The sequence below is a fragment of the Mauremys reevesii genome, linkage group 4 (assembly GCF_016161935.1).
Source record: "Mauremys reevesii isolate NIE-2019 linkage group 4, ASM1616193v1, whole genome shotgun sequence".
Lineage (NCBI taxonomy): Eukaryota > Metazoa > Chordata > Testudines > Geoemydidae > Mauremys > Mauremys reevesii.
Window position 1 is genome coordinate 96,824,650 of NC_052626.1, and position 25,462 is coordinate 96,850,111.

At 42.5% G+C, this 25,462-nt stretch overlaps 1 protein-coding gene across 6 annotated transcripts in view; it reads left to right on the forward strand.

Moving 5' to 3' along the window:
- Nucleotides 1–25,462, forward strand: part of GALNT18 (polypeptide N-acetylgalactosaminyltransferase 18) — a 496,636-nt gene that overhangs the window by 463,871 nt on the left and 7,303 nt on the right. The window contains exon 11 of one of the 6 annotated variants that reach the window (XM_039538362.1): nt 13,040–13,075. The exons of the other annotated variants lie outside the window; for them this stretch is intronic. Within the exon in view, the coding sequence (XP_039394296.1) occupies nt 13,040–13,060 (21 nt within the window). The 3' untranslated portion in view covers nt 13,061–13,075. Of the gene's footprint in view, nt 1–13,039; nt 13,076–25,462 lie in introns of those variants that run through there. 6 annotated transcript variants of the gene reach the window in all.

Consider the following 25,462-nt stretch of genomic DNA (forward strand, 5'->3'; position numbering starts at 1 on the left):
TTTCCAGGGCTATTTTATTCTGTTCTGTTCCATATGGGTTATTATACCACACATCAGTGTTGTATCTGAGCGCTTTCCCATTGTTCATTACATAAGGTGACCAGATATCTGTCATATATTGTTCTCTCATCTTCTCCCCATGGAGAGAAGCGTGTGCAGTGCAGTGTCTTGGTTTGGTAGAGTTTTCAGGGGTCTGTTTGTTTTTTGTTGTGTTTTAGTGTACCAGTTGCTATGTATTTATGTTAGAGAAGGCAAGATCAAAGAAATGTGCCTGGCACTTGGAGTGGAAGATAATGGGGTTTGTGAAGTTCTTTAGCTCCTGGAGGAGTTGATTTCCCAGTCTTGCACTGCCCCTGAGAAAGTTCTGTCAATCTGGCCTCTTTCATGAGTAATCAAATTTCTAAGAAAATAAGGGATAAAAGGAGTGATCAAGAAGAAACTATAGTAATGTACAAATGTATCAACTTTCACAAGTGTAGGTAGTATAAGGAGTAAGTTAATTTTTATTATACAGTATTATTTTTCTATTAATATGTGTATTGGGAAGTTTCAGATTTAGTTGGAACATAAGAGTTTCAAATTATTCAGTGTCAAGAAATTCTCCATAGGTGATTTTTATTGTTAACATAATAATGCATTAATATTTTTAAACACGTGACCGAGATTTTCAAAAGCGCCTAGTGATTTTTGGGCACCTCAGTTTTGAGCACACTTAAGGAACCTGATTCTCAATAAGTGATGAGCATCATCCACCCTCTGGAATTGTGACCTGTTTAAGGTGTCTTGTTTTTGGCACTCAACAAGTAAGGCACCCCAAATCACTAGTTAGTTTTGAAAATCTTGGCCCATGATATGTCCACAGTACAGTACTTTAATATAGTCATTTTTAAAATGTAATTCATGATGGCTTTATCATCAACCAAATTATTATCTCAATTAGAAGGATGCAGTTAGTGGATTTAGTGAACTCAGTGGAGTTATTCTGGTTTTACACGAATGTAACTGATAGCAAAGTTGCTCCCTATGCCTCTCCATAGAAAGTCTGCTACCAGATTTTATTCTGGTTAAGTCTCTGTACCAAATATTCAAAAGTTGCTTCTAAATGTAGGCAAAACCTTTTGGCTTCTCATCATCACATAGATGCTAAGTATCTTAAATATACAGTATGGGCCTCACAAATGTAAAGGGCTGAGTCTGAATCTTGTCTGTCTCACCCTAGTGTAAATCAGGAGTCACTCCACTGAATTGACTTAGATTGGTATAGAACTGATATGATAGGAAAATCTGGCCCTCTGTATCTGAAAATCATTTCAACATATGGTCCTACATGTGAAAAGTGATTGGATATAAACATTAGGAAAATTGGTGTGGGGCTTTTTTTGTTTTGTTTTTTGTTGCAAGACAAAAGTTCCTGGAGCACTCAAGTCATTCAAACTCTTATATGATGGGTATTTAATCATGATCCAGCTGATCTGACCCTCAGCTGATTTCCATACTAGTCTACAGCTTTATAAATGTGCTAAATGCAGTGTGAGCTGATGAAGTGTAGGCTTCAGTGACACTCCTGCTCCCAAGGCTTCGTCGAGTGTTTATATCTGTAATTATGTCAAATTATGTAAATTAACACTGGAAAGACTCACTCAAGTATGTAATGTTCACTAAGTTTATTGCTCAGAGTGTCTGTCAGGTGGTGTTCTAATCTAGGCAAATACTTTTTTGGAAGCACTGCTGTCTTGAACTGAAATAGTTGTAACTGTGCTGGGTCCAAGATATGAGAGAGATGAGATGGGTGAGGGAATATCTTTGATTGGACCAACACCTTTATTGGACTCAGCCACCTTGTGTCTCTCACTGAAAGAGGTGAGCTGCCATCAGACTTTTGAATACTTATCGCCATTTTTCACTTAATCAGAAATAAACAGGGCCTTCCAGAAGAGCAAATAGTGATTACTGCAAATGGTAAGGAGTGGGAGGACAGAGACAAGAATAAACATGTAGCCAAAGTGGAATCAACTTTATTAAACCATTATTTTAAACAAGATATCTACTAAGGGCAACCTGTCCTGGCAGCAGTGAACAAAGGGGAAGGCTATATAGCGTCAAGCTGTCACCGATGACCTTCCTTTTCAATACTCAAATCCAAAGTATTCTAATATTGCCCAAGCCTAATTAGCTTGGATTATCACAGCCCTTCCAAAGCCTAACCAAGGTCAGAGCCCCATTCAGACCACTGCATGAGGCAACCAGCAGCCTCATACAATGCTCAGGAGTCATGCAAATCTAGCCACCTTCTTCAGTGAAGGAGGACTAATCCCCATTATAACCAGTTGTCCACCATTAGTTTGCGGATGATACCAAATGGGGAGAGGTTACAAGTCATTTGGAGGATATGATTATAATTCAAAATGATCTGGACAAACTGGAGAAATGGTCTGAAGTAAATAGGATGAAATTCAATCAGGATAAATGCAAAGTACTCCATTTAGGAAGGAATAATCAGTTGCACACATACAAAATGGGAAATGCCTGCCTAGGAAGGAGTACTGGGGGTCATAGTGGACCACAAGCTAAATATAAGTCATCAGTGTAACACTTGCAAAAAAAGCAAACATGATTCTGGGATGTATTAGCAGGAGTGTTGTAAGCAAGACACGAGAAGTAATTGTTCCGCTCTACTCCACGCTATTAGGCCTCAACTGGAGTATTGTGTCCAGTTCTGGGTGCCACATTTCAGGAAAGATGTGGACAAATTGGAGAGAGTCCAGAGAAGAGCAACAAAAAATGATTAAAGGTCTAGAAAACATGGAGTTTGTTTAGTCTGGAAAAGAGAAAATTGAGAGGGAATATAACAGTTTTCAAGTACATAAAAGGTTGTTACAAGGAGGAGGGAGAAAAATTGTTCTTCTTAACTTCTGAGAATAGGACAATAAGCAATGGGCTGAAATTGCAGCAAGGGAGGTTTAGGTTGGACATTAGGAAAAACTTCCCAACTGTCAGGGTGGTTAAGCACTGGCATAAATTGCCTAGGGAGGTTGTGGAATCTCCATCATTGGAGATTTTTAAGACCAGGTTAGACAAACACCTGTCAGGGATGGTCTAGATCAGGGGTGGGCAAACTTTTTGGCCTGAGGGCCACATTGGGTTTCCGAAATTGTATGTAGAGCCAGTTAGGGGAGGCTGTGCTTCCCAAAACAGCCAGGCATGGCCAGGCCCCAGCCCTCTATCTGACCCCCCTGCTTCTTGCCCCCTGATGGCCCCCCCCCCAGGATCCCTGCCCCATCCACCCCTCCCTGTCCCCTGACCACGCCTGGAACCCCGCCCCATCCACCCCTCCCTGTCCCCTGACCACGCCTGGAACCCCCGCCCCTGACTGCCCCCTGCCACCCCATCCAACCCCTCCTCTCATTCCTGACTTCCCCCGCCGGGACCTCTGCTCCCATTCAACCCCCCTGTTCTCTGACCACCCCGACCCCTACCTTCCCCCTCACACACCCTGACCACCCCCCCTGAACTCCCCTGCCCTTTATCCAACCCCCCTGCTCCCTGCCCCCTTACCGGACTGCCTGGAGCGCTGGTGGCTGGCAGCGCTACAGCTGCGCCATCCAGAGCACCAGGACAGGCACCCGCTGGAGCCAGCCACGCCACCGTGCAGCACAAAGCACCGGGTCAGGCTGCGGCTCTGCAAGAGCCCTGCTGCTCAGAGCATTGCGCTGGCGGTGCAGTGAGCTGAGGCTGCGGGGAAGCGGGAACAGCGGGGGAGAGGCCGAGGGTTAGCCTCCCGGGCCAGGAGCTCGGGCTGGGCAGGGGTGTCCCGCAGGCCAGATGTGGCCCACAGGCCATAATTTGCCCACCTCTAGTCTAGATAATACTCAGTCCTGCAATGAGTGCAGGGGGCCGGAGTAGATGACCTCTCGAGGTCCCTTCCAGTCCTCTGATTCTATGATTATCACACCATTGTGCATGGTGCCAGACTGACGACTGTGTAGGCAGTCAATTAGATGATTCTTGGAGATACCCTCTGTAACTGATTCATTTGACATGAAAAGTGTTGGGGGAGCTTCATGTTGCCCCAGGCTTCTGCAGCAGAAATGAAGCCTGTTCTTTGCATATTCTTTCCCAAAGTCTTGTGCAAGACTCTTTCAGCTCATCGGTGGCTTAGTAGAGCCAGTACTACATCTCAGTACTGCTGATAAACAAGGGATGTATTTAAGGGTATGTGTGTATGGGTATATATGTCTATATGCTTATATGTTTAAAGGACCCTTTTTAAAGCTTCTTAATTAGTAGGTTTCCGCTTTCCTTATTCTGAAACTAAGATGAAAAACCAAATCCTTCAGGAATTGAAAAGAGAAACACGTCTCATCATTTAAAATGAAATAAAACCAATAAATAAGAACAACTTGTCTGAAGAGAGAAATCAAATTCCTCCATATATAAAGGCCATGCCATACTGTTACTTCTGCCTCTCCAGCTTATCTAATATTTTAGGCAGGACCAGTGCATAGTGCCAGTGTCGGGAGGGATGTTAGGAAGAGGCACAGCTAACACCATGTTAGCACCAGGAGCACTAATACAGCAGTGACAGGATTGTGGAAGCTGCCATGTTTTAATTCTCACCTTTATTCAACCTCCCTGAATTATTCTGTTAGGACCAGGGGCGGCTCTAGCAATTTCGCCGCCCCAAGCACAGCAGCACGCCACGGGGGACGCTCTGGCAGTCGCCGGTCCCGTGGCTCCGGTGGACCTCCTGCAGACGTGCCTGCGGAGGGTCCGCTGGTCCCACGGCTCCGGTGGAGCATCCGCAGGCATGCCTGCGGGAGGTCCTCTGGAGCCACAGGACCAGCGGACCCTCTGCAGGCACGCCTGCGGGAGGTCCACCGGAGCCGCCTGCCGCCCTCCCGGCAACCGGCGGAGCGCCCCCCGTGGCATGCTGCCCCAAGCACGCGCTTGGCATACTGGGGCCTGGAGCCAGCCCTGGTTAGGACCCAATCTCCTATTGAAGTCAGTGGGATTTTTCCCATTGGCTTCAATGGGTTTTGCATCAGGCCCTGGGAGATAACTTTAGGGTGCGGTGGGGTGGGGTTCCTGTTGAGTTCAGTGGGCTGTTTGAGTGCAGCTGAAAGCAGGATTTACTCTTCTGAAGTGACACCACATGCTATACCTAAGTTATTTATTCAGTGCGTGCAGGAGCAGCATTTCACGCAGCTATTGATTCCAACTTGAAAGCTTTCTAAAAGCACTAAGGAAGTATGTACTGTTCAGGTGAGCATTCCCACATGCTTCTGGATACATTATGCTGAACAAACCCTCTCATGTATGTCCCTCTTTTTTAATGCACATTCTAAATACCAGAATAGCTTTTATTGTAAATTATTCATTACTTCCTCAACCTCCAATGAGACTTCCAAAGTTCCTGGCATTCAGACACACCTGTGGACAGTTTTGTATGGCAAGTGGACACCCTCCCTGTGGGTGAAATTCACTTCTGCACAGAGGCTCCATGCATCACTTAAGCTCCCACCACTTATGGCTGGAAGAGATTAAGGGCTGGTCTACACTACACAGTTAGGTCAATTTAAAATAGTTTGTCAACCTAATTATGTCAGCATCTACACTATAGCAGGAGCTGTGAAATTGACAAGAAAGCCCTTTCTGCCTTGGAGAGCTGGGTGGCTGGACCCTGCTTCCAGCTGGGGTGAGAAGCCTGGGGGTCTTCCCCCGATTCCCAGCTGGGAGCTGAGCTTCAGACCCTGCTCCCAACTGGGAGCCAGGCCAGAAGCCGGGGTGGCTTTGGGCTTGACTCCCAGCTGGGAGCCGGGGTGAGAAGCCCAAGCAGCCCCCCACCTGCTTTCTGCTGAGAGACAGGCAGGGAGCAGGGGGTGGTTGGCCAGAAGAGACCCTGCTTCCCGGTGGTGAGAAGCCCCGGGTGGCTTCCCCCTGCCCCCGGGGAACATGGCACACGGGGGCGGGGGTAGCCTGCTGGGAGCCCAGGAGCCTGTGAGGCAGCCAGGCTCCTGGCAGAGAGTTTCCAGCAGGCTCTCAGCGCCCCACACTGCCCCTCTTAGGTAAGTGGAAGTGCTCCTGGTGAGGACGCTCCCCACCGACCCAAGGAGGGTAGCGTGAACATGCACCACCGCAGTAATTACTACTAGTATTGGTCGACTTGGGTTTGTAATGTAGACATACCCTTAAAAAGTGTGCTGTGGAAACAAACGGACATTTGTGCAGAGGGTGCATAGAGGGCATATGACAAACTCCTTGCAACTCTCTCTCCTTCCCCCTGGCCAGCTGCTCTAGCAACACCCAAGGACCAGGAGAGAAAGCTGCTGTTACACTAAGTAGAAAGCAACAAAGAGTCCTGTGGCACCTTATAGACTAACAGATGTATTGGAGCATGAGCTTTCATAAGCGAATACCCACTTCGTCAGATGCTTTTTTACAAATCCAGACTAACACGGCTACCCCTCTGATACTTTACACTAAGTAGTAGTCCCTCAGCCACAGCACTCTATCCCTATACCCGATGGTGCCTGTCAATCCAGCCCAGAATCCAAAAAGCTGTTTATGGGAGTGTGGGACCCCCAGACCCTCACCCACCAATATGGGCAGGATGCCATCCTCTTCCCACCCCAAAAGCCAGAGACAGACCAGCTAAGCAAGACCTCCAGTCCGGGGAACCTTCCAGCCTCAAGAATTAAGGAAGACCCATTCCCCAAATAATTACTGAGTTCTCCACCGGGGAAGGTACCTGCTCGCACTCAGTCAATCCTCCTACAGTCAGCCAGAAAGAGCAGGACAACCTGCCTATCAACACAGATACTCCTGTGAGAAACAGTTGCCAGAAAGGGGATCTACCTAGAGGTGCCTCGTGGGGAGTCAAGAGGTACTTGGACCGAGGTTGAGGATGAAAGCGTTGCTGGCTTTGGGAGGGGGCAAGTATGAAACAGTATTTTGCAGGAGGGGAGGGGTAAGCGATTAATGCATTGGGGGTGGGGGAATGGAGGAGGTATTTTACTCAAGGAATATCTGTGAACTGCCAACTGAGGGTTGAGCATTTTTGAAGGCATTCCATGTTGACATTTTGACAGCAGCACATCAGGTTCTATTATTATCTTTGCTCTGTCAGCATAGGTGAGATCAGAGGGCAGGAAGAGCCCCTACCTGGTAAGATCAACACTCGGCCCTAGCATCACAAGGGGAGAGGCTGGGCAGCGCACATGCCCAGAACAGCACCATGATGCTGGTATCTAGAGTTAATGTCACAGCACTGTTCCATGCATGTGCATAGTGTGCCATCCATCCCACCCATCTATGGTGTTTGTTCTGATCATGGGAATACTGTGAATCTTGTCACTTCTCCAAAAGAAGTGAGAGGAGGTCCAAACACTACCATCAGCACTGTTAAGAGCAAGCGATGTGAAATTGAAGCCATTGTAAAATACTGCAGCAGGCAAATGAAGTTCCCTTCTTAAATATTTTAGCATTTTTCACCATGTTTCTCTATAGCTCATAATTGTTCCCTCGGAAAGTGCTGCCAGAGTGAAATACTGTTGTTCTCTCCCTGCTTTAACACTACAATGAAAAGATAGTGTTGTTAGAGGAAGCCGAGAGTTGGAGTTTATATTCTATATCTTTCCCATGGCTATATTTTGCATAGCTGGAGTTTATTGTAATGAAATGCTTTGTTCCTCAGGTGCAAAAAGAAGACATAGCATGGAAACTAGTGCATACTAATAAATAACGATTAAGGCTTATGCATTCTCCAGCTATAGATTGAATTTTGCAGCTATAGTAGATTTCATTAGATGAAAACTAATATTACTGTGTTGAACAGTGTAGTCCATCTGAGTGGAAAGGGATTTGCTGGGTGTAGCATTTTGGGATTATTCCCTATGTTTAAAATCTCAGCAGTTGGTCATCTTACTTTACTGAAACTACCGCTGCAGCACTTTGATCATTGCCTCTCATGTTTAAGACTTTATGTGACTAATATTTAGAATAAATAATCCCTTTCCACTGAGAAGAAAAAAATAGCAGAATGTAATGGGATTCTGATCAAGGAAGAACATGACTCCCTTGACCGTGGCAGAGATGCACAGGAAGCTTTGTGAGCAATCAATATTAAGATTTTGAAGAAAATAACTTCACAAGTTGTTGCTATTTTCATGTAACTTCAGTGGTAGTTTTTTGTTTTTTTTGGTTTGTTTTTGAAAGCCCTCCATGTTTTATAAGCACATCAGAATTCTGTCATTTCCTGATTGAATGCTTTGATATGCACTGTGCTTTATTGAAATGCTCTGTCTGGCGGTTAGCGTTGCTGCTTTGGGGCATGATTGTGTGGGCACAAAGTTCTTTCTCACAGCAAGCTTTCCAGACTTTAAAGAAAATAACTAAGTATTGAATTATCTTTTGTGCTGTCTTGGGAGCAAAGCTGTACACAAAATCCGCTAACAAATGCAACTGTCACATGCTTAATTCCCCAAGTACCACACTGGGAATTTATGGGAGGGGCGCGGAAATTACTCATGCTCTTTGGTTGATATGATGTAGTAGGTATACTTATATTCTATTTAAATAAGAAATATTCTGTTTGGTTAGGACCTGTCTCTTTTAATGGCTAGAATAGACTTAAAACAAATGAGGACACAGTCATACCTCACTGCTGCTACAGATTTATTCTTTTTTGTAAAACAGTGCTTATGAGGTACCCTTATTCACTGATCCTTACATGGCTAAAGCCCACATTGCTACTACTCCAGCTATGAGCTGGAACAGTAATCTCAGCTCCTGCATTTCACGTCCCTGAGGTGTTAAGGCCACTGCATCCACGTGAACACAGATCTTGAAGCCACTGGAAAGATATGATCCCTGATCTTGAGGTCCCATCCTATATAAGTGGAGGGAGAAGGAACAGTGTCTATACTGGAGCGGGGAAAAAATCTGTGCTGCATGGAGAGGATTTCTCCAGCAGCCCTTGGAGCTCTGTTACTGGGCTTAAATTCACTCTTACGTGGGTGAATTTCATCATTCCTATCCCAGACTGTTGTGAAGTGTTGCTGTGCACTGCTAAACAGTTGCCTGTTTCTATCTGAGAACCATTCTGCTACTGGGTGGAGTAATTCCTGTGCAGTATATACTGTATGTAGGTTGGGTTACCATATTTCAACAATCAAAAACGAGGAGGGGGGGGAGAGCCCTGCCCCCATCCACTCCCTCCCACTTCCCGCCCCCTGACTGTCCCCCTCAAAACCCCCAACCCTCCTGCTCCTTGTCCCCTGACTGCCCCCTCCTGGGACCTCTGCCCCTAACTGCCCCCCTAGGACCATACCCCCTACCTGTCCCCTGGCTGCCCCAACCCTTATCCACACCCCCACCCCCAGACAGACACCCAGGACTCCCATGCACCATCCAACCACTCCCCGCCCCCTGACAGGACCCTCAGAACTCCCGACCCATCCAACCCTCCCCCTGCTCCCTGACTGCCCCCCGGGACTCCCTTACCAGGCCCATGCCGGTCAGACGCTGGCTCCACGTGGGGGCAAAACACGCTGCCGTGCTGCCCCACGCACAGCCCCTCCCCCACAGAGTGCTGAGGCAGCGGGGGGGGAGGGGGAGCTGGGGAGGGGCTCTGGCTGCTGGAGGCCAATGGGAGTTGCTCAGTCAGGCCCAGGTGCCCAATCAGCCGCGCTGCACTCTGCAGGGGTGGGAGTGGGGAAAAATCCCAGACCTTTTAACCTTATTACCAATTCCTCCCAGGCGGCTATTTAAAGACAAAAAAGCTGGACATGTCTGGGGAAATACGGACGGTTGGTAACCCTAATGTAGGTCAAAATCCTGCCCTGGAATGCCTGCACATGATTTCAGTGGAGCTGAGTACAGCATGCATCTGGGGGAAGAATTTAACTTGCAGGACTTTTTGGAATCTTTCAGAATAAAAGTCCCTTGATATATTATTATATTATTACTTGTTAAGAATTTGGATTTATACTGTCGCTTTAACTCAAAAGAATCCCACACTCTCAAAATCTATGTAGGGAATGGGATCATATCATCATCTGCTGCTGATGTGAAATACAGCAGCTACATAACTACACTCCGCAACATTGAACAACTGCTCAGGTCAGGAAGGGAAGGAGAAGACTGCATTCATTTGAAACTGTAGGAGGAGTATAGACAGGCAGAATGTAATTACCCAAAGTGGAATTCGGCCAACTGATACCTGCAAAAAGGCTGGGTTGTTTTTTTTTAATAACTGCAAATGGCCAGGACTCTAATTTTAAATCTCAACCACAAGACAGCTCCTCCAGAAACACAAGTGCCCCCGGACATCATGTTGATTTAGGTGGAAAGAGTGCTACCTGATGAATCATCACCATCTCTTTCTGCTGCCCCTAGCTGTTCTTTGCCTGTCTCTGATCCAAATACTAACCCATCTGGACCCTACTTATCCTTGGAACTAATAGGATCACTGCACTAGCTGTTCTAGTTGGAGGCCAAGAAATTTTACCCACTGTACTACTTGCAGATGAGAAAGTGGTATTTAATGACATTCTCATCTTAACTGAGTGTATGCTTCCCCTTAGTGTGTGTGCAACTCAAACAATATTCCTTTTACATCGAGTACTTGACATTAAAAATAGGTAGCTTAAAGTATTTGCAATTTCAGTCTTCTTAGCATATGTCTAATTAAGTACCTGTGATTGCTTCTTTGACAAGTTGTGCCAAAGTGAATTAGTTAGAAATATTTGTAAATCATCACGTGTTCAGAATCCCTACTCTATGGATTCTTCACTTCACACATCTCTGTATGAAAATATGAATGTGTGCAATATTTTTGCTTAATGAAAAAAATCAATATTTATGGTAAGTGGCTTGAAATTTATGCAGTTCCTGTTTAGTAAAAACTCTTCATTGTGGCAACCAAATGACATCTTAAATAATTTAAGTCTTGTACTTGGAGTAATTTTCTAGTAACAGGTTTTAATTTTCACAAATTACATGCTGAACTTATCATCTAGAAAGTTCTTGTGTGAATGCTGCAGTAAAAAGTGCTTTTAGTGGGTGCATTTCAAGTCTTTTCCAGCATTTCACATTATGCAGCATTTATTCTCCTGAGGACTGTGTTTAAGCTCCAAAGATACTCATGTTGAATTAATTTAAAATGAATTCAGTGCATTCCTCTGCTTTTTCTACAAAGCAGATATGCTATTTGCATATTTTAGCATATAATTTTCTGTACCACTTTTATTTTTACAAAGAAAATGTGTTCTAACCTCATGATTCTCTTAATTTTTGATAGACTAACTCCGATTTTCTGAGGTCCAGATAGGATCACTCTGAAATCACATATGAAAAACTTTTTAATGGGGGTAAGGTGTTGTGTGCTGTACAAGATTGGAATTGTCATTAAGTAGGTCTCTTTCTAATGGGATCCTGCAGAGTTTGGTTATCTGCCCTATGCTATTTATCAATGACCTGGAAGAAAACATAAAATCATCACTGATAAAAGTTTGCAGATGACCCAAAAATTGGGGGAGTGGTAAATAGTGAAGAGGACAGGTCACTGATTCAGAGCGATCTAGATCACGTGGTAAACTGGGTGAAAGCAAATAATACACATTTTAATATGGCTAAATGTAAATACATACATCTGGGAACAAAAAATGTAGGCCACACTTACAGGGAAGTAGTGATTCTGAAAAAAGATTTAGCGTAGAGTTGCCAACCCTCTAGGAATTAAAGATTAATCTTTAATTAAAGATTGTCATGTGATGAAACCTCCAGGAATACATTGAACCAAAAATTAGTAACCCTATTTTGAGGGGAAGGGATGGATAATCAGCTGAAATGAGCTCCCCCTGTGGCCAAAAGAGCTAATGCAATCTTAGGGTGCATAAACAAGGGGATCTAGAGTAGTAGTAGACAGGTTATTTTACCTCTTTATTTGGGACTGGTGCGACAACTGCTGGAATACTGTGTCCAGTTCCGGACACCACCGTTCACGAAGGATGTGAATAAATGGCAGTGGGTTCAGAGAAGAGCTATGAGAATTATTAGAAAACATGCCTTATAGTGATAGACTCAATAACTTCAATCTATTTCACTGAACAAAGAGCCGGTCAAGGGATGTCTTGATTACAGTCTATAAATACCTACATGTGGAACAAATATTTAATAATGGGCTCTTCAATCTAGCAGAGAAAGGTAAAACAAGATCCAATGGCTGGAGGTTGAAGCTAGACAAATTCAGACCGGAAATAAGGTGTACATTTTGAACAGTGAGACTAACCATTGGAACTATTTACCAAGAGTCATGGTGGAGTCTCCATCATTTATAATTTTAAAATCCAGATTAGATGTTTTTCTAAAAGATATGCTCTAGGAACTATTTTGGGGAAGTTCTATGGCCTATATGATATAGGACATTGGTTCTCAAACCGGGGTCATGACACAGTTCTGTGGGGGGTCGCGAGCCCTGACCCCAGTGCGCAGCTGCAAGTTGCGAGCCCTGACCCCTGCGCTGGGCTGTGAGCCCTGACCAAGACGCATGACTGCGAACCCCGACCTCTGTGTGGAGCCGCGGGGCTACAAGCCCTGACCCGGGTGTGCAGCTGTGAGTTGCGAGCCCCAACTCCAACAGGGATGCGTGGCTGCGAGCTCCGACCCCAGCGCGCAGTTGTGAGCCCCGACCTGGACCCCGGCGCATGGCTGTGAGCCCCGGCACGTGGCTGCAAGCCCCGACTCTGGTGTACGGTTGCGAGCCCTGACCCTGCTGCCTGGCTGTGAGCCCCCAACTCCGCTCCACCTCCAAAGAAAGGGCGCCAAATAGAAGTTTGCCCAGGGCGCCATTTTTCCTTTGGCTGGCCCTGGTACTGGGACAACATTAGAGGGCTTGATTCGCAGCTGAACAAATACTTTATTAATTACCAGTCAGACACACACGTGCAAACTTTCTCCTGACAATAATGGGCGCTTGTACTGCTAAAACCGCTAAAAAATGAAAGTATCTCGAGTCTTACATTAAATTTGGTTTTACCAGTATCATCACCTCTGCTACTGAAAAACTACAATGTGTCATTTGCTGTGAAGTTTTGTCTGCTGAATCAATGAAACCATGCAAACTGCAGTGACATCTTGAAACTAAACATCCTGAGCATAAAAATTGAAGCAGGGATTTTTTTCAAACACAGAGAAGCAGCAGCAAAGAAGGCCAGGCTTGATGCTGATGGAAGTTTCTAACAGGAAACATCCTCAGCGGTGGAAGCCTCTTACGTTGTGTCACTACAAATTGCCCGTACCAAAACGCCACATACAGTAGGTGAGGAGCTTGTTCTGCCAGCATGCAAAGATATTGTGGCACTTATGGTTGGCAATGTTACTGCCAAAATACTGAATATGCTTTCCATGTCTAATGATACTGTGAAATGCAGAATATGTGAGATGTCTGAAGATATCAAAAAACAAGTTGTGCATGAAATTAAAGATTCTGCTTTCAGTATGTTCAGCCTACAACTTGATGAAACTACTGATGTTACTCACTATGCACAACTGATAGCATTCGTACGGTATGTTAATGCCGGGGGAATGTTAAGGATGAGTTCTTATTCTGTGAACAACTTGAAACAACCACAACAGCACAGGACATTTTCAATAAGGTGAATGCTTTTTTCGAAAGCAGTGGCATTGAACGGAAAAATCTTTGTGGTATCTGTGGTGCTCCAGCAATGATGGGTGCACGGTCTGGCTTTCAGCAGAAGGTAAAGTGTGTCTCACCTAATGTGATTGTCACTCATTGTGGAATCCATCATCAAGTCCTAGCTGCAAAGACATTGCCAATATGCCTTAATGCTGTGGTGGATGTTATTATACGAGCAGTGAACTACATTAAAGCTCATGCTCTGAATAGTCTTTTGAGAGCTCTGCAATGAAATGGGTGGTGAATATGAAGTTCTGCTTTTCCACACTCAAGTCCGATGGCTTTCTAGGGAACATGCATTAAAGCACGTTTTTATACTTCGTGAAGAGATGGCAGAGTTTTTCCTGCAAAAACAGAAACAAGAGCTGAACAAAATGTTCAGTGACAAGAAATGGCTTCTCTGCTTGGCATACCTAGTTGATATCTTTGGTACCCTTAATGATCTCAACCTGTCACTTCAGGGAAAACATTCATCATTAATAGACCTGACTAATAAAATCAAAGCCTTCCAGATGAAGTTGGATCTGTGGTGCAGGAAGCTGGACACAGACAGATACGGCATGTTTCCGACACTTTCCTCATTCAGCGAGGAGGAGGAAGTTAACATTGATAGTGCTCTCAAATCAGCGATCAGTGAACATTTGAGAGCCCTTCATGAAGAGTTCTCACACTACTTCCCAGCCCTACCAAAAGCACTTCAGTCCCTGGTGAAGACCCTTTCAGTGTGACAGCTGAGCAGTTACCTACTGACAATATTCACACACAGGAACAGTTTATCGACATGATCAATGAAGATGAAGTGAAAGAAAAATTCACACAGCTGCCTCCAAACCAGTTCTGGTGCTCAGTTGCAAGTGAATACCCACTGGTGTCTGAAATGGCCCTGAAAGTCCTTCTGTTATTTCCCACTACCTACGAATGCGAGAGTGGATTCTCCAGCCTTTTCACAATAAAGATGAAATCTCAAAACCGGCTTGATGTGAAGGACGACATCAGATGCACCCTTTCTAAAACAATAAAACTTCTTGTGTCAAATAAGCAGCATCATCCATCTCACTGATTTTTGGCTGCTTCAGGTCATTAATTGCTGTCAAGTATTAAAATAAAATTCTACTTAAAAATAACTTTTCCACTTATATTTAATTCTATAAAAATGTGCTTTAGTCTTAATTTAAAAGCAATGAGAAAAGGTACATTCATTTTAAGCAATAGGGTTTAAATTTAGTATTTAACATAGTGTTAAATATCAAAAACGTGTTTTTAATTTCTAAGGGGGGGTCGCACTCAGAGCTTGGTTTTCAAAAGGAGTCACCAATACAAAAAGTTTGAGAACCACTGATGTAGGAGGTCAGACTACATGATCCCAGTGTTCTCTTCTGGCCTTAGAATCTATGAAGTTAAGAGCCATAACCTGATGGCTTTATTTAACATACTGATTTATAACACTTAGCCAGCTCCAGTGAATAGGCCACCCTGGTCTGGGATTCAGAAGGCCTAGATTCTATTCCTGGTGTGTCTGTTGACTTGCTGTGTGACTTGAGCAAGTCACCTTTGTGCCCCTGTTTCCTCATCTTCCAAATGGAGATACTGCCTACCCATTTTTTCAAGCACTTTGAGATCTGTGGATGGACGGCACTATTTAAGTGGCAATTATTATTATTAAGTATTCTGACCTCCCAAACAAAATCAAATCCTACTTCCGTTAAAGTTAGTGAAGGTTTTGACACTGACTTCAGTCAAAGCAGGATTGACCTATAATGTATAACCAAGGTTTGGCAAGTGAATGTGTCACAGCCTCGTTTTAACCCAACAGTACTTTAGAATACAGGTTAAATTAAATCCTAGACTCTACAGACAGTTCAGGTGAGATTAAAGGATAATATGTACTGTAGCAACATAGGAATTCCTTTAACAAATCAGACAATTGTGTCCTGCCTCTGACAGTGGACAATATATAACATATCAGAGAAAAGTAGGAATTCCCATAATTAATTTAGTAAATTGTACTACGTTTACATTAAGAGTAGGAGAAAATTCCTTTCCTGACATTATTGCTGGTCAGTGTATAGTTTTCTATGATGATTGGAAACAAAAGTTTGGGATTTTTGACCATGATATCTAATTATCCTAGAGTGCTTAATGTACTTGCCCACGCTAGAGTGCACAGCTGGTCTGTGGTGTTGGTCTAAATCTTCATCCTTTTTGTTCAGATGGCATCAATTTGTATCTTTGTCTGTAGGAACTGATTTGTTAACAGCATATATGGAATTGCAAATAGATCATTTTCCGGGTTAAAATGAGTCATATTACTTACGCAGACCTTATATCAAACATTCAGGTTGGAAGATGCAGACTAATTAAATCTAACAAAGAAAGGAAAAACAAATCTTGAAGAACAGTGGAGAGATAAAGATATTTCTACTAAGTCTCACAACGAAGTAGAAAATATTTTTTCTACCCATAACAACTGTATCTTGTGGGTATTTTTGAAAGGTCTTTCCATTTTATAAAGTGATGAGCATGTTCTGTAAGGCGAGGTTGGATTTTTGTAACTTGGTTGGATTTTTTTTTTAAATAGTGTTAAAACAAGAAGTGCTTGTTTTTTGTCAGACTGGTGAAGACCAATTAGTCACTCACCAGATGCAGGATGGTTGAAATATCTCATTTTTAGAAACTCTAGACTTTTTATGTCACTATAGATTCTTTACAGTAGTTTTCTTCATGTGTATTGGTATGTCAGTATTTTGATCATGTCGAGAATAGGCTAGTACTGTGCCTTCTGCTCTTCGCCTACAGCTAGCTGCATGCTGTGAGAGGCTTACATGAAAGCCCCAATCCTGCATTCTCTGCTCACCCAACCCTAGCCACTGTAAGAGTTTTGGGTGGGCCAGGAATGCAGGAAAAGACTGAGGTGGGAACCCCCATAAATGCACGATCTACTATAAAACCAAACTCTACCCAAAGCCAAAACCTAGGAGCACATGATTCACTACATCATGGATCAGATCCATAATTTATCTTGCTGGCATCCTGCCTCTAGCAGTGCAATGGCTGGTGTTTCAGGGGGATATGGAGCCCATCGGTAAACAGCTGTGCATTGTAACCCCATGGGAAGAAATTCCCTTCTTCAACCTTGAGGTGCTCAGCTTTTCTCATGAAGTATGAGATCTGATTACCCATATCATTATCTTAATGTGCACACAGCTACACATTTTACTGGTGCTCATAAAATTAATCCATCCCTTTTTTTAAAACCCAGTCGCAGTCATTGACTCTGTGACCCCGCATGGCAGTGATTTCAATGGGTTTACTAAACCATGCATAAAGTACATTAGTTGTTCTAAAGTTACAGTCCCTTAACTTCATCAAGTGTGTGTGTTCTACTGTTATAGGACAGGCTACAAAGAAGAGACTCGCCAGATTTCACTATGCTTTCATAGTTCTGATGATCTCAGCCAGGTCCCCTGCTTTTTAATTTCCAGGCTAATAGATCTTAATTTTTTGTAATCCTTTATCAGTGTATCCAACCAAACTTCTAACCATCTTTGTTGCCCTTCTCTGGACCTCTTCATTCTCTGCTCCTGGTACTATACATCTTTAATTCTCTGCTTTTTGAGACATTTTAGGACCAGCCCTAGCCTGGTTCAGTATTTTATATCCAACCTTACTGCTGAGATATTTACAGGAGTCAGTTAGACATAATTTTAGAATAAAAAAAAGTTTCTTCTGGGTTTTTCACAAATTCACAAAGTAATTCCATCTTTCTGGTATTTATTATACTCCTGCTTCTCTACACTAGCAACTAATTTGCCAGTGTGGTTCCTGAGGGTAGAATTTTCTCTCACACACAGATTTTTCACACACAAAAATGTCTCTTCAATAAACAGACTGAATTGACCTGGTAGGAGACCTGGGTGTGGGGGGCACTGTCTTGAAACTCTCATTCTTTGGTCAGTTATGCTAAATCTCAAGGCACATGCCACAGTCTTTTAGCATGCACAGGGGTGCACTGTCTCAAATCTTGTTGAATTAACAAAAATCATGTAAAATTGTGTACCATAAATATACCCTGACTTCTACATTAGACTTCAGAGTATAGGGATTTCAGGTTACATCTGTAAAGCAGTGTGTGGCCAAAATACACACACATCCCATCACTTGATAACAGGATTTCTACATGTACCTCCTGTTCACTACTACATTTAGGATGATAGGAGGTGAATTTTTAAGCAGAATGTAGGAAGTCGACTACACTCACAATCCTGTTCAGTAATAAGGAACAAATTGAGAGAAATGTCATCATATATACTGCAGAGCACTCTTATTTCCACTCCTAAAATCTCTGCTGTGTTGTAACATACATAGATGTAATGCTGTCAAAAAAATGCAGTCCAATTCACCATACCTAACAGGTTTATTCATATAGCAAAGGCTAAAATATGTTATTCAGAACACCACCTATGGTCAGAAGATAGATGCTAGTCATTACCAAGTGCACAGAGGAGACCTGGATTTGTCTTGGACACTATCTCTTGCTATTGAGACTACTAGGATGGGGGTAGAGCCTAGCTTTTGTAGAGGGTATACTTAAGAAAATCAGCAGCTAAGTGGCTGCCAAAAAGAAAAGGTTACTTACATTGTAATCTTTGGTTTGAATATGATTGCCAGGTCTATATTTGGGTAGAAGATCCTCAATGAAAACTCAAGGCTGCTATCGGAAGTGGTGCTGGTAACTCACTAATCATTCTTCCCTTTGAATCAATACAGAACAAATTATAAGGGTAGAGTGTACTGGTGTCGGTATCTTTTATAACTTGTCAGAGTTCCTGTCAACTACTGATCTAATGAAGGCAAATGACACCTTTTGAAAAAGAGTATCTCGTTGATCTGGGTGATCATTGATCTGGGTGATTTCCAATTTGGATAATTTCTCCCATCCTAGACTTCCAGTGCAGTTATGTGTTTTTTCACCATTTCCTGTAGTAAAATGCTCCTTTTTCTGTGAGCTCTTAAAGAGCTTCTGGGTCGGATTTACAAAGGTATTTAGGCACCTAACTGTAAAATCAATAAACTTGAAATAAATGGGAATTAGGTGCCAAATACCTTGGTGAATCTTACCATTTTTGTTTTCCCCATAGGTAGGGTGTCTTTCAGTGGTGGGTTGAATTGATTCCATTATGGGTTGGGTATATCTTGTATTACTGCTATTAAATAACAGTGCTTTGTAATCCTCTGGGATAAAGTTTGCTACATCAATCCAAGATATTACTGTTAGAGTTAAAGTAATCGGTTTTCAGTTTCTTTGTCTTTTCTCTATTTAATTTGATTTCCATTCTAATTAAGTTCTCTGTATGCTATTGCATTTCTCCTGCCAGGTTTAATTATCTTTATTTAAATACTTTAATTAACAGTATTGTGTATTTCCAGATCCTGTAGCTTTAAGTATTACACAAATAATTTAAATGGCTGTGTTCAGAACCTAGACTATTCTGTATGCACATAAAATAATGGATTAAACAAAACAGTAAATGAATGCATACCCAATTTGTTTTTAAAACAGCTTTTGAATGTGCTAATACAACTATATCATCTGACTTATCGCAATTGTTAAAGTACAGATACTGCATCAATATAAACATACAGGATGGTATAATAATGAGAAGTCAGTGAGAATCATATTTCCAAATAGTAACTCAAATTGCAGTGATGGAATGGTGTCTTTTTTAAAGTTGAATATAGGAAGAGTATAACAATTCCTGAAATGATGTCTACTTAGACTATGTGGGCAAATGAAAGACAGGCTGTCTTATCATGAAGAGCCCCAAATTCAGTGTAACCCATTTCTAACAGGTACTGTGGGCCAGATTTATCCATTTTGTAGCTCCAATGAAGTCAGTGCCGTTATACCAGTGATTAGTGTAACTCAGTATCAGAAAATAGTTAACACTCGAATTCAGAAACAGAGCCTGATAAAGAGACCCCATTTACCTGTCTATCTCTAAATACCAAGTCTGTGTAGTTGGTTAGACCCTAAGAACATAAGAACGGCCATACTGGGCCAGACCAGTTGGCCCATCTAGCCCAGTATCCTATCTTCCGACAGTGGCCAGTGCCAGAGGTTTCAGAGGGAATGAGCAGAACAGGGCAATTTATCAAATGATCCCATTCCTTGTTGTCTAGTCCCAGCTTCTAGCAGTCAGAGGATTGGGGACACCCAGAACATGGGGTTGCATCCCTGACTACCTTGGCTACTAGCCATTGATGGACCGATCCTTCGTGAACATACGTAGTTCTTTTTTGAACCCAGTTATACTTTTGGCCTTTACAGCATCTCCTGGCAACAAGTTTCACCACTTGACTGTGCATTATGGGATGAAGTACTTACTTATGGTTGTTTTGAAACCGCTGCCTATTAATTGTATGTGGTGACCCTATTTTGTGCATTACGTGAAGGAGTAAATAACACACCATTCATGATTTTATAAACCTCTATCATACATACACCCCTAGTGTCCCTTTTCCAACTTGAACAGTCCCAGTCTTTTAATCTCTCCTCATATGGAGGCTGTTCCATATCCCTAATCATTTTTGTTGCCCTTCTCTGTACTTTCCCAATTCTAATATATCTTTCTTGAGATGGGGTGACAAAAACTGCATGCAGTATTCAAGGTGTGGACACACAATGGATTTATATAGTGGCACTGATATTTTCTGTCATCTTATCTTTCTCATAGTTCCTAACAGTCTATTAGCTTTTTTGACTGCTGCTGCACATTGAGCAGATGTTTTCAGAGAACTATTTATGACGACTCCAAGATCTCTTTCTTGAGATAATTTAGATCCCATCATTTTGTATGTAGAGTTGGGATTATGTTTTCCAAGGTGCATTACTTTGCATTTATCAACCTTGAATTTCATCTGCCAATTTGCTGACCAGTGACCCAGTTTTGTGAGGTCCCTTTGTAACCCTTTGCAATCTGATTTGGACTTAACTATCCTGAGTAATTTTGTATCATCTGCAATTTTTGCCACCTCACTGTTTACCCCTTTTTCCAGATCATTTATAAGTATGTTGAACAGCACTGGTTCCAATACAGATCCCTGGGGGACACCACTATTTACCTCTCTCCATTCTGAAAACTGACCATTTACTTCTACCCTTTGTTTCCTGTCTTTTACTGATCCATGACAGGACCTTCTCTCTTACTCATGACTATCTACTTTGCTTCAGTGAGGTACCTTGTCAAAGGCTTTCTAAAAGGCCAAGTACATGGTATCCACTGGACCAATCTTGTCCAAGTTTGTTGATCCCTCAGAAGGTTCTAATAGATTGGTGAGGCATGAATTTTTTTTTTACAAAACCATGTTGATTCTTCCCCACCATATCATGTTCATCTACATGTCTGATAATTTTGTTTTTTATTATAATTTCAACCAGTTTCCTGGTACTGAAGTGAGGCTTTACCAGCCTGTAATTGCCAGGATCACCTCTGAAGCCTTTTTAAAAAATCAGCACATAATAGCTATCTGCCAGTCATCTGGTACAGAGACTGATTTAAGCGACAGGTTACATACCACAGTTAGTAGTTCTACAATTTTATATCTGAGTTATTTCAGAACTCTCTAGGGTGAATATCATCTGGTCCTGGTGACTTAATACTTTTTAATTAATAAATTTGTTCCAAAACCTGCCACCTCAATCTGGGACAATTCCTCAGATTTGTCACCTAAAAAGAATGGTTCAGGTATGGGGATCTCACTCATGTCCTATTCAGTAAAGAATTCACTTAGCTTCTCTGCAGTGGCCTTATCTTGCTTAAGTGCTCCTTTGGCACTTCGATCATCCAGTTGCCCCACAGCTTGTTTGCCAGGCTTCTTGCTTCTGATGTATTTTTAAAAGAATTGCTGCTAGTTTTTCTGTCTTTTGCAAGTTTCTCTGAAAGTTTTTTTTTGGCCTACCTAATTACACTGGACTGGCCATAGTTTATGTTCCTTTATAGTTTCCTTTGTAGGATTTAACTTCCAATTTTAAAGGGTCTTTCTGTCTCTAACCACCTCTTTTAGCCTGTTATTTAGCCACAGTGGCACTTTTTTGATCTCCCACTGTTTTTATTATTTGGGGTATACAGATAGTTTGAGCCTCTATTATGGTATTTTTATTTAGTTTCCATGAGGCTTGCAGGCATTTCACTTTTGTGACTGTACCTATTAATTTCCATTTAACTAGCTTTCCCATTTTTGTGTAGTTCCCTTTTTTGAAGTTAAATACTACTGTGGTAGGTTTCTTTGGTATGCCACCCACCCCCACCCCCCACCACACACAAGGATGTTAAATGTAATTACATTGTGGTCGCTATGAAGTGATTCAGCTATATTCACCTCTTGGACCAGATCCTGTGAACCACTTAGGACTAAATCAAGAATTGTCTCTCCCCTTGTGGATTCCAGGACTAGCTGCTACAAGAAGCAGTCATCAATGGTGTCTAGAAAATGTATCTCCGCATCCCATTGTGAGATGCCATGTTCCCAGTCAATATAAAATCCCCATTATTATTATGTTTTCTGTGTGTATGGCTTCTCTAGTCTCCCTGGGCATTTCACAATCATCCCCAACATCCTGGTCAATAGTATATTCCTACTGCTATATTCTTATTATTCAAGTACAGTAACTCCTCACTTAAAGTCGTCCCGGTTAACGTGTTGTTATGTTGCTGATCAATTAGGGAACATGCTCATTTAAAGTTGTGCAATGCTCTCTTCTAACGTCGTTTCGCAGCTGCCTGCTTGGTCCACTGCTTGCAGGAAGAGCAGCCTGTTGTAGCTAGCTGGTGGGGGCTTGGAACCAGGGTGGACCGGCAGGCCCCCTATCAGCTCCCTGCTCCCCTAAGTTCCCTGTGCAGCAGCTTCCTGCAGTCCAGCTGTCCCTCCTCCCACTTCCATGTGCTGCTCCTGCCCTCTGCCTTGGAGCTGCTACCTGAGACTCCCGCTTGCTGTGCGGGGAGGAGGGAAGGAAGAGGGGGGCTAATGTCAGGGTGTCCCCCTGCCCCCCGCTCCTGCACCCTGCTTACCCCCCCATCTTCCATAGTGCAGGGGGGACACACCAGGGCTCAGGACAGAGGGAGCTTGCAGCAGCTGCAGTCTCAGCAAGCTGATCTAATTAACAAGGCAGTGTACTTAAAGGGGAAATGCGTATATCTCTCTCTCAGACCTTCCATTCCTGCTGCCTTGTAGAGTGAGAGAGTTAACCCTTGAGGGCTCAGCCAACTGCTAGTTCATCATTTAGCAGTAAAGGAAATATCCCACCCTCTGACGACTCCACCTCAACCAAGCTTCACAATCATCATCACTGTGTACCAGTATTAAATTGTTTGTTTAAAAGTTATACTGTGTGTGTGTGTGTGTGTGTGTGTGTATATATATATATATATATAATCTTTTGTCTGGTGAAAAAAATTTCCCTGGAACCTAACCCCTCATTTACATTAATTCTTATGGGTAAATTGGATTCGCTTAACATCATTTCGCTTAAAGTTGCATTTTTCAGGAACATAGCTACAACGTTAAGTGAGGAGTTACTGTATGGAATTTCTATCCATAAAGATTCTATTATACTGTTTGATTCATTGAAGATTTTTTGAAATCTTTTACATAGTGCCACTCCCATACCCTCATCTAACTAAATACAGAACATGCATATGAAATATTACATGCAGCAGAAATGGGAATGAAATGTATCTTAATTACTAATACCACTAAAATCAATACTGAGAGATTAAGCACTTTCATGGAGAGTGGCACTCTAATCAAACGCTTTATTGAGGAAATTTGTTGTTCACATGAATTACAATTCATTGTGAAAGTTTGATTCCAAGGACTCTAGACTATTTCTCAAAGGAATAATTTAAAACCTATGCTTAATTTGCTCTACTGCTAGTAGAGCTGCTGATAACTGCTAGACCAAAGAATTGGCAACCCTGGTTATCTGATTTAGACTTAAGAAGGACTTGAACCAAAAACTGGATCCTAATATCTCAGAATTTTGGCAGCCTTTGAAATGTGAATCCAAACTTGGCAACTGGACAAGTCGTTGTTAATGAGCTGAACCAAAGTTCTAAATCCAAATACTCCTCACCTTTGGGTTATTAGAAATCTGGATCTGAATTCAGCTCTGTTAGACTAAAGCTAGCTGCCTTGTTTAGCTGCAGTTCATTGCTGTAATGAGGCAGACAGCATCATTACAGCAACAAACTGCAGCTGAACAAGGCAGATAGCTTTTCCCAAAGCTATAGCATTAGAAATGGAGGTTTGTGCTTACTGCACCATCAAAATAAATGGCAGTTTTGCAGTTTAATTCAGTGACAGCAGGACTGAGCTCTAAATGTCTCACTGACTAATCAGCATCAGTGGTAGTAGCCACTTTTGAAATTGGTAAAAGTTTAGTACTTATATTCCATGAAAATGAACCCATGAATGTGTGGGACATAAGTAATGTCTCTGTAGAAACAGAAGGTACTGCAGGTCTCTGCAGAGATAAAAGTAGGTTTCTGTAGATGAACATGACCAACAGGAATCAGAATCTGGAATAACCTGTTGCCTTGTAGTCACAATAAAAAAAAATGTATTGCTTTTTAAAGGCAATCGGCTAAAAAGATGTTGTCAACTCAACCAAAGAGTTATTCCCTATATGTCACCGTTATGTTGGCATGTCCTGATCTCAGCAATCTCGGTAGTGAAGGCCATCTTCAGTAAGTGGTTCACAGAGATCCAGATAATTCAGTGTTTGCTCTAATTTAAAATGAAGCTGCTTCATCCCATGCACACATCAGTTTTGTGTTCCAATTTGGCAAAAATCTGACCCGCTGAGATGTATTGCTCCAGTGCTCACAGAAAGTGAATTATAAACTCACATGCTTCAGTTGGATAGAAGTGATATATTTTATACACCTCAGATTGTCAGGTTTTCCCACAATCTTTGTCCATGCTTTGGTACAGAGGCAATTAAACAAATCAAAGATCTGATAACACGCATCGAAGCTGGGACCGCACCTGCAAATATTTTGGGTCATTGACTCTGATGATAACAGAAAATTACAAACCAGTAAATGCTTGAATTCCATGTAGCATATGTTTTCTGGGATGGGACTACTGAAGGCAGCTGGAGACACGGTTTGCAGGATCTCTTCCCACAACCCTGGAACAGACTCCGTTAAGAAAGCTAAATACTGGACTGTACCCTTCTCAACTAGAATCATATATGCACATGTCATTTGTTTTTTGTGTTTTTGTAAAAGAGATCAGGGAAAATAACATTCAAACTCTTCAGCTAGCTAGTAAATCTTACCATAACAAATTTTTCAAGGAACAATGGGCCTGATTTTCAGAGATGCTGTGAATCTGCGCCTTTCATTTACTGCAGCTTAATGGAAACCTGCGTTTTCCTGCAAAAGCCTTCAATTAGGGCCCAGTTTTGCAAGGATCACTATTCCATGTGTGGTTTCTCCCTCCACCAGCCCAACTCCCATGACAAACATATTAAGGAAGGTTGAATCCCATTTAAAAAAACAAAACAAAACACCCCACATCCATGATCAAACAACAAATCAAAGGAGCAATTTTAGATAAATTCAGCAAAGGCAGTTACATTTAAATGTAATTAATTATCAGCACCCTGGACTCTAGCATTCACTCAGCAAGGCTGAACCATGTGTGACTGTAAATTGGTGTGCAGCAAGCTATTTTACATTGCTTTTTGATTACTGAGAGCCA